At 41.3% G+C, this 13916-nt stretch overlaps 1 protein-coding gene across 4 annotated transcripts in view; it reads right to left on the reverse strand.

Moving 5' to 3' along the window:
• The window catches only part of Astn2 (astrotactin 2), a 948854-nt gene that overhangs the window by 630216 nt on the left and 304722 nt on the right, over positions 1-13916 (reverse strand). For all 4 annotated transcript variants that reach the window (XM_028887868.1, XM_028887866.1, XM_028887865.1 and 1 more), the window contains one exon: positions 7734-7841. In XM_028887868.1, coding sequence (XP_028743701.1) covers positions 7734-7841 — 108 coding nt within the window. The remainder of the gene's footprint in view (positions 1-7733; positions 7842-13916) is intronic.

The following is a 13916-nucleotide window of genomic DNA, read 5'->3' on the forward strand; positions in this document are numbered from 1 at the left end:
CTAAACTTTGGTCCTTATTTGTGTACAATGAAATACTTTCATGAATTGTGTGTGTGTGTGTGTGTGTGTGTGTGTGTGTGTGTGTGTGTGTGTGTTCATGGACATGTACATTGAAGTGTTTGCTGTACAGGATCATAAGGAAAATTCATATATCCATTCATCATCACATAAGGCCATTCATCATCACATAAGGCTTTACTTACAATTCAAAAGTTCTTAGCAAGAGAAAATCCCAGTTTAAGAATCTCCAGATTCTGGGGCTGGGGATACAGCTCATTAGTAGGAACATTTGTTGTTCTTGCAGAGGACCTGGGTTCAGTCCCTAGCATTCATGTAGTGGTTCACGACCACCTTTAACTCCAGTTTTAAGGGATCTGATGTCCTCTTCTGACCTATGCAGGCACCAGCCACTCATGTAGTATACATATGTATATACATGCAGGCAAATATTCATACATAAAATTTAAAAAAATAAATGTTTTTCTTTAAGTTACCAAATTAAAATAGGCAACTAAAATTAAGAAAAAAAAATAAAGCCAAACTGACTCGTTTGTGCCCTGGTTCTCTCTGCTAAACTCATCAGCAACACTTAGTAATGGGCATCAGATGGTGAATCAGAAAGACCAGATCCCTAGAAGTAACTAAACAATTAGCATATGAGCATGGTCCACAGAAGGAGAGGGACCTACTCAAGGCCACTCAGCCACAGCAGAGAGGTGAACTGGGAGTCCCATTTTGGGTACTTGCATATCTGAAACAATTCAGACACAGTGTTTCCTGATCAGCACTGTGTCTCCTAATCAGCACTGTGCTTGGAGCTGGACTCACCATCTGCACTTTTCATTTGGACCTTCAATTATATGCTAGCTTATTCTGATCAGCATCACTTCCTGTGTGAGCTGCAACTCAGTTCCCCGGAGATTATACCAAATCTGATGATGGGGTTCAGGCTCCATTTCCCACATGGCCCAGCTCCACGTTTCACCTGCATTTGTGAGTAACCAATGTTACTAGATTGAGCATGAGATTCAGACTTGATGGTATGGTATCAATATTCCTGAATGATTAACAGGAAAATGGAGTCCTTGCAAGGATACAGGCTTCCTACAAGTCACTAAACTGGTACTGGTGAGGTACAGACTTTGGTGCACATCTGACTCCAAGTCCAGCCTTTCTTGCTGCATGCAGAAGCATTTCCAGCTAATAAGGTAAAATCCTGTCCAGTGTCAGCCTATCATTTCAACTCCGTCATTAGCTAATTCTATGGACTACCATGACAATAGCAAGCCTCAAACAACTGTTATCTCAGATGGATATTTATTTGACCAAGCATGGCATCGTTTGCTTGTCAAACAGACTCTTTAGACAGCACAGTCATATAATATGAGGTCGATTCATTTCACCAAGCACTGAGAAATTTCCAACCTTCTTTCTGGACCAGATGTACAGGTCAGGCTACTTGTTAGATGTAGGTTTAGGGCAGAAGTCAACTAACTATGGCCTATGGATAAATTTGGATCAGTATACTATGGAAAATAAAGCTTCACTGGAACACATTTATTTACATATGTTCATTTATATGCTGTCCATGAGTCTCTTTATAGAATGACGGTGAAGTAGAGTAGTTCTAACAGAATGTAGAGCCTGTAGTGCTGAACATGCTTACTAACTGGCCATTTACAAAAAAAAAAAAAAAGCATTGTTGATCATATATTTAGGAAATGCTAAGACACACACACACACACACACACACACACACACACACACACACACACACACACCTCTTTGTCACTCTTGGCATTTCTTCATCCACCATGTAATAGCTACACTTTCCTACCTTGTAATGAAGTCTACTGGGACAATATTTTGTCCTTCCACAACAGTGTTACAAATAGCTTGGATTGCATGCCACAAATCTCTTTTTTCCATAGATGCAATTGGTAAAAATGAGATGTTGTTGTTGCAGTTGTTGATTTAGTTTGGACTGGAGAATGATGATTTAAGTGAAGGTGAAAACACAGAAAGAAAAATACATCATTAAGCACCTTTGGAAGCTTTCTCTTCATGGACTTGCTTGATGTGTGAAGGACATCTTAATAGCTTGATTTTATACAAAGGGAAGTGTCCAGAAGTTAGTCTCACCCAGACCAGAGAGATGACATGATATCCAAGCTTATAGTCAGGTCTGGCAGAATTGAACCCCAATTCTATGTCTCTCATGAGAAATGTTAACAGAGAGAGCTGTGTACCTGTCAGATGTGTTGTAAATATTCCCTCTTCTCTCATTCCTTGTTCCTCCCTCAGACATCGGCCTCAGGTGTATAATGTTCTAATGCAAGGTCTCAGGTCTCAGTATATCCACCAAGAATGGCTCATATTCTAACCTTGTGCAAAGAACACAAGTTTAAAGAGTCCATCTTTCCCCATCAATATTTGGTGCTCCCACCAACCTTAGGCATGACTTTCTCTGGTGAACTGAAGTAGACAAATATAAAGGGCCAGGGCCTCATTTTCACTCACTAGGAACAGGAAGGAGAAGGAAAGGGAAGAGAATACCCACTTGTCAGAAATAGGAATGGAGTATAATTAAGAGAGGCATACAAGAAAGTAGCAGCCACCCTGTGCCTTCATAATCATTCCTATCACAGTGTCATTTCTTTTATTCATTTTTTCTCATTACTCATTTATTCAAAATTGCCATCAGTATCCACTGTGGCCCATGCCTGCATTTGGTTCTGGGGGAGGCAAATGGACATGGTCTTCTTATCATCCTGAAATCTCCAGTTCTATGGAGAACATAAACTTACCTCAAAACACCTAAATAAATGTCCAAATACTGTGGTATGGAGTCTGTAAAGTGGGAAGATGACAGGATCTGCTAAAGAGTAACACAGGGAAATTCTCTGTGGTATGGAAGAGCTATGTAGAAGATGTCTTTTAAGTGCAGATATCAGAGTGAGTGACACCAGTCAGAGCAGAAGAGAGCATTCCAGGGGAGCGTGTGTGTGTGTGTGTGTGTGTGTGTGTGTGTGTGTGTGTGTGTGTGTGTGTGTGTGTGTGTGTGTGTGTGTGTGTGTGTGTGTCTGTGTGTCTGTGTCTGTATGTGTGTCTGTGTATGCACATGAAAGCTTTGCAAGCCAGAGTCAGGAATGTTAGGAAAAGATTTCCTAGAACAATAGAGCAAGAAGCCTTTGGGATTCTGTGGAAACAACACCAAAACCACTGCTTTGGTTTGGAGATGGGTTAGTAACCTATTGTGTAAAGTCCTAAATGCAATAGGAAAGCTTTGGCATCTTCTAAATAAGTAACATACTTCTCATTTACATTTTTAGAATAATTACTCTGGATACATGATAGGGGATGGGTTGCACTGTGTGGAGAAAGACCTTCATGGGGAAGCTTTTGGCAGATTCTAAACCAGTGGTTCACAACCTTCCTAATGCTGTGGCCCTTTAATACAGTTCCTCATGTTGTGGTAACCCCCCACCACCATAAAATTCTTTCACTGCTACTTCACAACTATAATTGTGCTACTGTTATGAATCATAATGTAAATATCTGATATGCAGGATATCTGATATGTGACCACTGTGGGGGTCAAGACCACAGGATGAGAGGAGGCAGGTATCCCAGACCACAACAAAAGAGAAGAGAATGGAGAATATAAAAGACATCACCATTATCTCACTTAACCTTATCAGGCTAATTGTCAGATTATTCTCTCATTTCAAAGATGAGAATGTTGATGGTGTGGGCTCATAGTCAGCAAATGAGAAGAGATGAAGACATGTCTGAGGTCTAGGTGACTTTTCAGCCTGAACATTAAAAACGGAAGCCCCTACCCTTTCTCAATCTTATTCTTCATTCAAAGTTAGGATAACAAAAATGTTCAGACTGGCTACACTTTGCTCTTTCATCTTCCATCATCTTTGTCAATAGCACAGCAGCCCAGTGTTAGGCCTTTACAGTGTTAGTTCTTACTTAGCCAGTGTAAACCAGTGTAGACTGAGTGCTTAAATAGTCCTTGTAAACCTCCTCTTAGTGCCTGATGAAACGAGGCTCAAATATGGGAAACAACTTGTTCAAGGTCACACAAGAAAGCAGTGGCAACCATTGAAACCCACTGGTCCTGCTGTCCTCAAATAGCCCCAGAAATCTCATATTTTTTCCTGGGCACTTCAAATATGGCAGTAGTCAAATGCCATGTGCTTCTTGATTTGGGAAAAGAGCACATGTCTTATTTTTAGATGAATATGAAGAGGGCACAGTGAGTTAGTATGGAATCCCAAATGCTACGAGAGAGCTGTTTCCTACAGCATAGGGATTTGCCTTTCCTGGTATTTTTATCATTTTCTCCTTGACTTCCTTATACTGCAGCTTTTGCTTCCAAGCCTGACTGGCTCATACATGCTGGGAAGACCACAGGGAACTTCTGACTCACTGCATTTGCTGAGGAGGAGCTTGGATCACAGCCACAGAGATGGAGGGAGTGAGGGGATGGTGGGAAAGAGGATGGTGAGAAGCATGGTCCACCTAGAGGGCTGAAGCCATCCCTATGTCTGTGGCACACACCCTTGAGAAACAATGAATAGGAAGGCCTTGGACCAAAGATTCAAAGTGACAAAGCCTAAAGCAGGCACATTTAGTGAAAAGGGATTTGCACCAATGCATAGAACAGAGAGAAGGGAGCTCCAACACTGGATTTGCCCAGATCCTGCTCTCCCTACTACGGTTCCATTTTTCAGAGAATAGAAGCCTGGGGAACTGGATCTTAACTAATGTCAAATAGTGACTTGACCTAGAAGAGAAATGAGATTCCCCTCTCCCTAGACACACTCAATCCAGAGGTCCTTCCTCAGTAGTTCTGCTCGGTTTCAATGTCTTTAATCCACCCTTGTATCTGCCTAAATTCTTTACAGATTATTAATCAATTCTAATCTTTAGTACTCTCTTCTAGAATATTAGTCTTATAACCTCATTTTGTAGTTCAGGGAATTAATGCACAGTGATGTCCAAGTCACAAGTTTAATATGATACTAACAAGTGTCAGGGATAGAATTTGAACTCAGGTAGCCTAGTATCAGAATCCATATTCTTAATACTGTATTCTGTTGTTCTGGCAGCCCTGAGGACTCTCGGAACTTTCATGACTCACTTTTACATCATGTATTTTTCACTATAATGTGTTGAGTGATGAAGACTCATCACCTCCTTTACTTAGTATATGAAGAGCAAAGAGGGGCCACAGCCCTTGCATGCATAACTGTGGCATCTGAAGAATTGGATATTGGATGTTAAGCTCACTGGGTTGGAACAGAGGCTTTGGCATGCCCTGGCCAACATTATGTCTTCAATAAAAGATCAGTAGTAGCAGCCTCAGGAATAGCAGGAAGACTGACAGCCTCAACAAGGTCAAGTGCATTATCAAATGCAATATCAAGACCAGTGTCACCTGCTGGTGATCCAGCACAAAGGGAGGGAAGTATGCTCTGGGGTCTAATATGAATTTCTTGCTTCATTTGATTCTGTTTTTCACTGTCTTTTTTCCTTGCTGATTTTCATCAGTGAATAGCTTCATGTTATTATATAGTACAACCTCCACATGGACAAGGATTTTGAAACTTTCACTTGGTTTTGTCCCCATGTGGTTGCTGTTTGTAGAATTGTTTGTGGTATATATGCAAGGAGGGGAGAAGAGAAGGAAAGGCTCACTAGGAAATGCCTGAATAATGAGTAGTAAAGGAAGAAGATGGGGAAAGAAGAGATGATGAGAAGAGAATAAAATAAAAAAATGGAAGAGACAGGGGGATAAGAGAAAAAAGAAAGAGATAAAAGAAATGAGAAGATAATTGAGTAAACATGGGATCTTGCAAAGGAAGAGAAATGTGTTCCAGGACCTAGAAGTGGAGGAAGAAGAAGATTAATATTAATGGGACATAAGTAGGAGAGATGAAGCCAGTAGCTTTGGCACTGGATTAACAAGCAGGGCTGGGGAAGGAGGAAGAGGATGCCACAGCCCTGTTACCCTCACTATCCTAAGAACACAGTCAGGCCTTCTAGAGTGTCTGGGGGCATTGAGCCAAATAATTCATCTCAAGTCCTGTTGCTTGCCTTTGCTTTTCTTTTTTAAGTTTAACTCCAATTTATAGGGTGCATGCTCAGTGATGGATGTTTTTCCAATTAGCTGTAAATAGCTCTGTCCTTCTGAGGAGACCCACCATTCCCTGGTTCTAATTTTGTCTGTGGGATTGGAGGAGGGAGAAGACAAGTTTAGAATCATTGATCACCAACTTCTAAATCTCCAGTGCAATAGATCCCAGAAAGCTACAGTGTGGGATGGACTGAGAAGCAGGATCTATTATTTTAAGGGTTGTAGAGGCTGAAAATTTATCCCAGGGGAAGTGTCAATTGAAGTACTTCCCATATGGAGTCCTTTTTCATGGCTGGTACCAAGGGTAGGGAGACTAGGATCAGGATCGAAGAAATGAGAATTGAAGTCACATTAATAATGTCTACCTCGATTTTCCCCTTGCACTGTGATGACTTTTTATATAATGTGCTAAAAATCAATAGCCATCTCCAAATGGAAGTTGCAGCCATTACAAGGCCCATTCTACAGATGAAGGAATGTAAATATCTTGCCTAAGGGCAAAATGTGCCCAAAGCTATGTGATTCATCACATTACTATGAAATGTCTATGGTGAACACATGTTCCTACCCCAGATAACTCTTCAGCTTCCTTCTGTACAAACATGGTGGATGGAAGAAATTCTGACATATCTATAACCCACCAATATTTGTGATTAACCACAGTTCTCATAATGACAGTCAATACAAGGTGACAGACATGCCTTCACCTGTAACATAGGACTCTCCTTTCATTAAGTGATCAAAGCCTGTCAATCTGTGCCAATCCTTGGTGTTTAATACATGATTACACTGCAGGTTCTCTTCTCCAAAAACTACTTTACATTTGCTAATTTTCTAGCCTTGGGTAATACTCAGAGATGAGGAATTGCTTTTATATATGTCTCCTGAAATATGCTGTTTTCTTATATACACCACTGAATCATCAGAGAACTGTGGACTTCAGCTGCAGGTGCAGGCCTGTAATGATTCTGTTCCAGCATTTTCATATCCCTTATATCGATTGTCATTGTGATGAATAAATGTTGAAGACATTCTTTAGTAGGTCACACAATGCCTTGTTGACAGGGGCCAACCACAGAAATTTCAGATCTAGGGAAACAAAGTATCATGGACAAATGTTAAAATCTACCCATAGAAACTATTTATTAACACTTGAGAATACTCCCTTTACACTTTTGCTGCTAAGAATTGCAAAAGTAAATTGATAGTTCATGCTAAGAACTGCTTCACTATCCATAGTATGGATTAACCTCCACACATCCTAACATAAATATGATTTATTTTTAGCACCAATTTCCTTTCAATGTGATTATTGTTTTTATATATATTTAAATTTCAATATGCATACATTTAGGGGAAATTGTCTCTAATTATTTTGGGGAATGTTGTAGATAGGGAATAAATAAGAAATGGAAAAGAAAAGGCAGGATTGAAGGTCAATCGTGTGATCAGGCTTAGGGACGCTGAGTTCAGTGCAAAATGTGTTGAAACAGATTTACATTTCGAATTTATCATGAAATCTGTTCCCTGAACTTTGTAAATACACATGGCAGTTCTGGAACCTTCCCAAGGACTCGATTACCTTTGCTGCGGCGACGACTGCGGTACTGCTCTGTGTAGAATGTCAGCTGTGTTTCGTCATCTGCTTCTGAGCCTGATGTCCCCTTGGTTCTCCCAAAGCTGATTCCCCCTGCAGAGAAGCACCATCAATCAGTAAGCTTTGGAGGACTCCAGAAGCTTGTTAAACCCCCAGTCATCCTGAAGACCCATAGCACTATCCTCAGGCTTCTCATTGCTGATCCTTGTTGACCCAGGAGTTGAAATGATTAATCGGCAGTGAGGAAGATAGCAGCTTCCAAGGTATATGACCTTGAGGTGACATCTCACCTTTCTGAGCTCTGAGCTATTTCTAAAACAAGAGAAGTAACTCTTAACCTCATGGATTTGCTTTGAAGATGAGAAAGAAATATGACAGGTTAAAAAAAAGAGGTCCACAGTGTGTACCAAATAATTACTATTTCTATATATGATGATTTTAACTCTTAGGAAAATTCTCCGGATGGCTTAATTTTACATATGTTTCAAACAAGGACTTAGGATATTCCAGGCTCAAATCCTGACACAGAGACACAAAGATAAATGACATTCGGCCCTTACCAGCCAGGGTATCATAAGCTAGTCAGGGGGACAAATGGGATCCTTAGGAGCCTTAAACTTAATTCATGGCTTATGTTTTCCACACAACGAGATGCTAGGACTATGGGAAAGAGCAATTCATTTTAACTTGGAGGACCCAGGAAAGCTTTATGGAGGATTGAAGATTTAAGTCATGGTTTGAAGGATAGATGGGGCTTTGGCACTAGAAAAAGGTATTTCCAAGAGCCACCTTGTGAAGCATCCCTGAGGACAGGGAGCTGGGCAGATACAGGCAACATTAAACTCAGGACTGACTGAAAATAAGGGACTCATGTCATACTATGGGAGGCTTGAGTGTTCCACCAAGGTGGGTGGGGGTGGTGTGGTGGGGCCTTTTCTTTAACTGTCACAGAAGGTCCCAGAGCAAGAAAATGAATTAATTATACATGTGAACCAGAAAGGATACTCTGGGCACCCAGGTATTGGAATGTGTGCCAGGCTGAGAGAGCAGCTAAAGGCTTTGTTATGACCCAAAAGAAAGAACAGGTACAAGACCAAATGGGAACATGTACAGAGTGGATGGGAAGAGGGGATTAATGTGAGAAAGGCTGCTGAGATGGATTCAGGGGAACATGCAGGAGAGAAGGACAATGATTAATAGGCCATAAATAATTGATTATGAAAAGAATAACGAAAAAGGAGTAGCAAGAACAGTACCCAGATACTGAAACATCTTTTACTTTGAATGGAGGAGTACAGGAATTAGTATTCTTAATCTTTATTTTTTGAGTTTTGTATTTGCTTATTTATTTGTTTTTCATTTGTTAGTGAGCTAGGGAGTGAGTGGGTTGATGAGTTGAGTCAGGTTTTTATGATGGCATCTTTCTATGTAGCTCATTCTGGCCTTAAAGTTTGATCCACTTCCTCTGCCTCTCAAATGCTGGGATTACAGGCTTGAGGAATCATGCCTGGTACTATATTTAAGAATTTTTTAAAGATAAGACAGTGAAAGATGTGGATTAAGAGACTGAGAAATTTGATGCCTAGAGGGGAATCAAGGAGGTCAGAGATCCAGAGCATGGTGAGGACAGGGATGTGGACAGGGGAAAGAGGGGCTTTTTTAAGAAATGTTACACATGAGAAAAGGAAGAAACAAAGAGCTAAAGAGGCCCACAGAAATCCACAAAGATACCCCCACAAAAGACTGCTGGCAATGGTCGAGAGACAGCTGGGACTGACCTACTCTGGTGATGGGATGGCCAAACAGCCTAATAGTCGTGCCAGAAACCCCATCCAAGGACTGAGGAATCTGGATGCAGACATCCACGGCTAGGCTCTGGGTGGAGCGCTGGGAGTCTAATTAGTGAGAAAGAGGAGGGTTTATATGAGCGAGAATTGTTGAAACCAAGGTTGGATAAAGCACAGGGACAAATAACCAAATGAATGGAAACACATGAACTATGAACCAAAGGCTGAGGGGCCCCCAACTGGATCAGGCCCTCTGAATAGTTGAGACATCGATTGGCTTGATCTGTTTGGGAGGCATCTAGGCAGTGGTACCAGGTCCTGGGCTCGTTTCATGAGTTAGCTGTTTGAAACCTGGGACTTATGCAGGGATGCTTGCCTCAATCTGGGAGGAGGGGACTGGACCTGCTTGGACTGAGTCTATCAGGTCAATCCCAGTCCTCGGGGAGACCTTGATCTGGAGGAGGTGGAATGGGGGGTGGGCTGGGGGGAAGGGGAGGGGGGCAGGAAGGGAGAGAACAAGGGAATCTGTGGCTATTATGTAGAACTGAATACTATTGTAAAATAAAAAAATATATAAAAATAAATAAATAAATAAATAAATATAAGAGTTAGCTAGTAAAAAAAAAGAAAGAAAGAAATGTTATATCAGTTGGAAAAAGTAATAGACTACCTCCAGGAAGACTGAAGAATCTGGTAAAAGTAGTTTTCCTGTTAGAAAATTAAGTGACTGCAGAATGAGGAAAGAGGAAGGCTACTCTACGTTATAAATCTTTTGTATCTTTTGAATCAAACACCATGCAGCCTATTACCCATTCAAAAGTTCCATCTGAGGAAAAGAAAAGCATAGATTACAGGAAAATGTTCTTCGATTCACAAAAGGATTTCCTCTGTAATTTCCTTGGGCAGGGATTTGCAATGGCATTCACTCCACTGACATTACACTTGCAGACACTGCCCACATCATGGTGCTGTACTTTTACTCATCCCAGCAATGTTGCTGGAAGATTTGTATACATGACAGCATGAAATCCTCAGGGGTATATACTCATTAAAGAGGGGTAATTTAATTAAAAATCTAGATAATTATTCTAACTAGATTTCTGAGTCTATGATCAAACAATTTGACAATTCAGAGAAGAAAAAGATTTATTTCATCTTACAGGTTACAATCTATCACTGAGGAAAGTTGGGCCAGGAACCCAAAAAGAAATTTGAAGCAGAAACGATGGAGGAATTATAAATTGCTGGCTCACTTACTGTCTTGGTCAGGCTCAGGTAGCCTCTTCATACAGTCTGTGACCATCTTCTTAGAGAATGGTGCCACACACAGTGGGCTGAGCCCTTCAGTAGCAGTTAATAATAAAGACAATCATGTACACACATACCCAGAGACAACAAATATGAGGAAGACAATTACAAAATTGAGAAGATCCTTTCAGGAAATTCTAGGCTATGTCAAGTTGAGAGTTAATCCCAAGGAAGACTGTAATAAAGCAAAGACATAAGGACATGCTGGGACAAAGCTACTTGCCTAAATTAGGGATGTAGCTGAAAAATTAAGAGAGTGAGTCTTCAGGGCTTAGCCTTCTTGTCCTGAATATGGGGCCTCTAGTATTCAAATTGGCCTCTGTGCTGGATAGTTTTACATCAACATAATGCATGCTAATGGTATTTGAGAGGAGAGAACCTCAATTAGGAAAATAACTCCCTCCGTAAGACACTGTAAGACCTATCTGTAGTCAAGCCTGTAGGGCATTTTCTTATTTCGTGATTGATAGGGGAGGGCCCAGCCCATTGTGGGTGGTGCCATTCCTGGTCCTAGGTTCTGTAAGAAAACAGGTTGAGCAAACCATGAGGAGCAAGCCAGTAAGCAACACTCCTCCATGGCTTCTGCATCAGCCCTTGCCTCCAGATTGCTGCCCTGTTTGAGTTCCTGTCCTGGCTTCCTTCAGTGATGGGCTATTGCGTGGAAGTGTAAGCCCAATAAAACCTTTCCTCCCCAACTGTCTTTGTGGTCATGGAGTTTTATCGAAGCAATAGTAACTCTAACAAAGATAGCCTCATTGAAACATCTCCAGAGGGAACCTTTGAAAACAGTTTAGTATCAAGGTGCCAGGTCTTGTGTGATGAGTATTCCTTACCTCCTTTCATAGACAGAAGGGCTTTGAGTAGGAGCTGCTAGGGATCCTTTGGAGTTCTGGAAGTAGCTGGATAGCAACAAGACCAGTAGGACTTTAAAAGTTACCATCAAAATACTCTATTGTCATAAAGAAAAAAAAGGAAGAAGTATGTGGGAGAGAAGTAGGGCTTTTCTTCATCTACTTATTTCCCAGCCAGATATTTGACAAAGCAACTCCAAGGACCAGGGGAAGCATCTTCCTACTATCTGGCATATTATTGGCAGCAGAGTAAAAGGGAGTATCACAGGGCTATAGGACTATATCAGGCCCTCTCCTGTCCCTTAGAACCATTCCCTTACTTTTAACCACCCCAGTGGACCTCTTATTCCTTGCACTTCCTACCTGTGACTCTACCTCCCTTCCTAACTGATTTGACATTTCTTCCTTTGGCAAACAAATGATCTGCTCTGCTCTCACTGTAGTGAATTTATATGGTATACTCAATTCAGACAGAATTCCCTCCCTACTGGGATAGGCTAGTGAGGGTGGCAGAAAAGTTACTAGATAATTCTATGATAATAAGGAAAACTACACCAGCATAGTGCTATTTCTCTACAGGACTTTGGGCAAAGCCTTTAACACATGATCATGTTATCCCCAAGAGAGCCATAAGAGGCAAGACAATATTTTAATTCTCATTGACATGGATGAGAACATGAAGGCACAGGACTATTAAGCGATGTGATATGTACAGGGTCATACAGTTTATAAGTAATAGAACTACCATTCCAGTCTCAAAAGTGGTTCTAAAGTCTATTCCTTTAGGTTCTGTGCTGGTATGCAATAAGATATAAACAAATACCTCATTTAATGTCCACATCCATTCTAATGACAGCATCAGAAAACCTTTTTATCTAAATAGTGTGAAGCAAGGTAGTAAGTAGGTAATTGGGGTAGCAGTTGAATCTGTCTCCCTCCAAAGTCATGTTTATAGCTAGAATACCACGGAGAAGGTGTGTGCTTGTGAGTGTGTGCTGTGGGATGTTAATGTATGTCCTGTGGGAACCCTTCTTGGGTTCTTTGTGGCGTTACCCAGCAGGTCCGTATAGAGGATGATTAGGACCATGGGCCTGAGTGCAGGTGTTTGAGATGGTCTGCACTTGGCTGTGCTGGGGGATGGTCTGTATGTCAAGTTGTTCTGATTGGTTAATAAATAAAACCTGATCGGCCGTGGCTAGGCAGGAAAGATAGGCGGGACTAACAGAGAGGAGAAATAAAAGGACAGAAAGGCAGAAGGAGACGCTGCAGCCGCTGCCATGACCAGAGACACTGCAGCCGCCGCCATGACAAGAAGCATGTGAAGGTGCCGGGAGCCACAAGCCACGTGGCAAGGTATAGATATATGGAATGGCAAGGAATAGATTTATGGAAATGGTTAATTTAAGACAAAAGGAAATGGTTAATTTAAGATAAAAGAACAGTTAGCAAGAAGCCTGCCATGGCCATACAGTTTGAAAGCAATATAAGTCTCTGTGTTTACTTGGTTGGGTCTGAGCGGCTGTGGGACTGGCGGGTGACAGAGATTTGTCCTGACTGTGGGCAAGGCAGGAAAATTCTAGCTACAAGTGTGTATGTGTGTGCATGTGTGTATGTGCATGCTAATTTTGTGGAATTCTATGTGTGAGCAAGGAATCCACAAGCTAAGCACTGTGGATTAGCAGATCTTTTCCTTCATCCTATCATGAGAAGATGTTTTCCACATCTCCCAGCTTCTTCTCTGGGGTTTGCAATAGTAATTCCCCCAACGAGTCAGCTTAGGAAGTTATTTGCACTTATCCACCCTTCCATATGCCTCAGAACACAGAAACCATGCCTTGTGAACTTCCAAAAAGGATAGTTGCTATTCATCCTCAAACCTCCTCTGACTTTGTCCTTTCTGTAAGTATTAAGGGACTTAGTTTCAGAGTGGAAATTGAGGTTTGGCATGGTTGCTTGCCTTTCAGTCTGTCTGGTAGAAGTATAATGTAAACCATATATATAGGAGTATTTTAATAAACACATTTAAAATGTAAAAATAAGGGCTAGAGAGATGGTTCAGTGGTTGCAAGCATTGGTTGTTCTTCCAGAAGAATTTGGTTCAATTTCCAGCACCCACAATGTCGCTCAAAACCATCTGTGATTCCATTCCTAGGAGATCAAATGCCCGCTTCTGGTCTCAGTGGGAACTGCACACTCATGGTGCACAGACCTAAATTCAGCAA

This window comes from Peromyscus leucopus, chromosome 2, assembly GCF_004664715.2.
Source record: "Peromyscus leucopus breed LL Stock chromosome 2, UCI_PerLeu_2.1, whole genome shotgun sequence".
Taxonomy (NCBI): Eukaryota; Metazoa; Chordata; class Mammalia; order Rodentia; family Cricetidae; genus Peromyscus; species Peromyscus leucopus.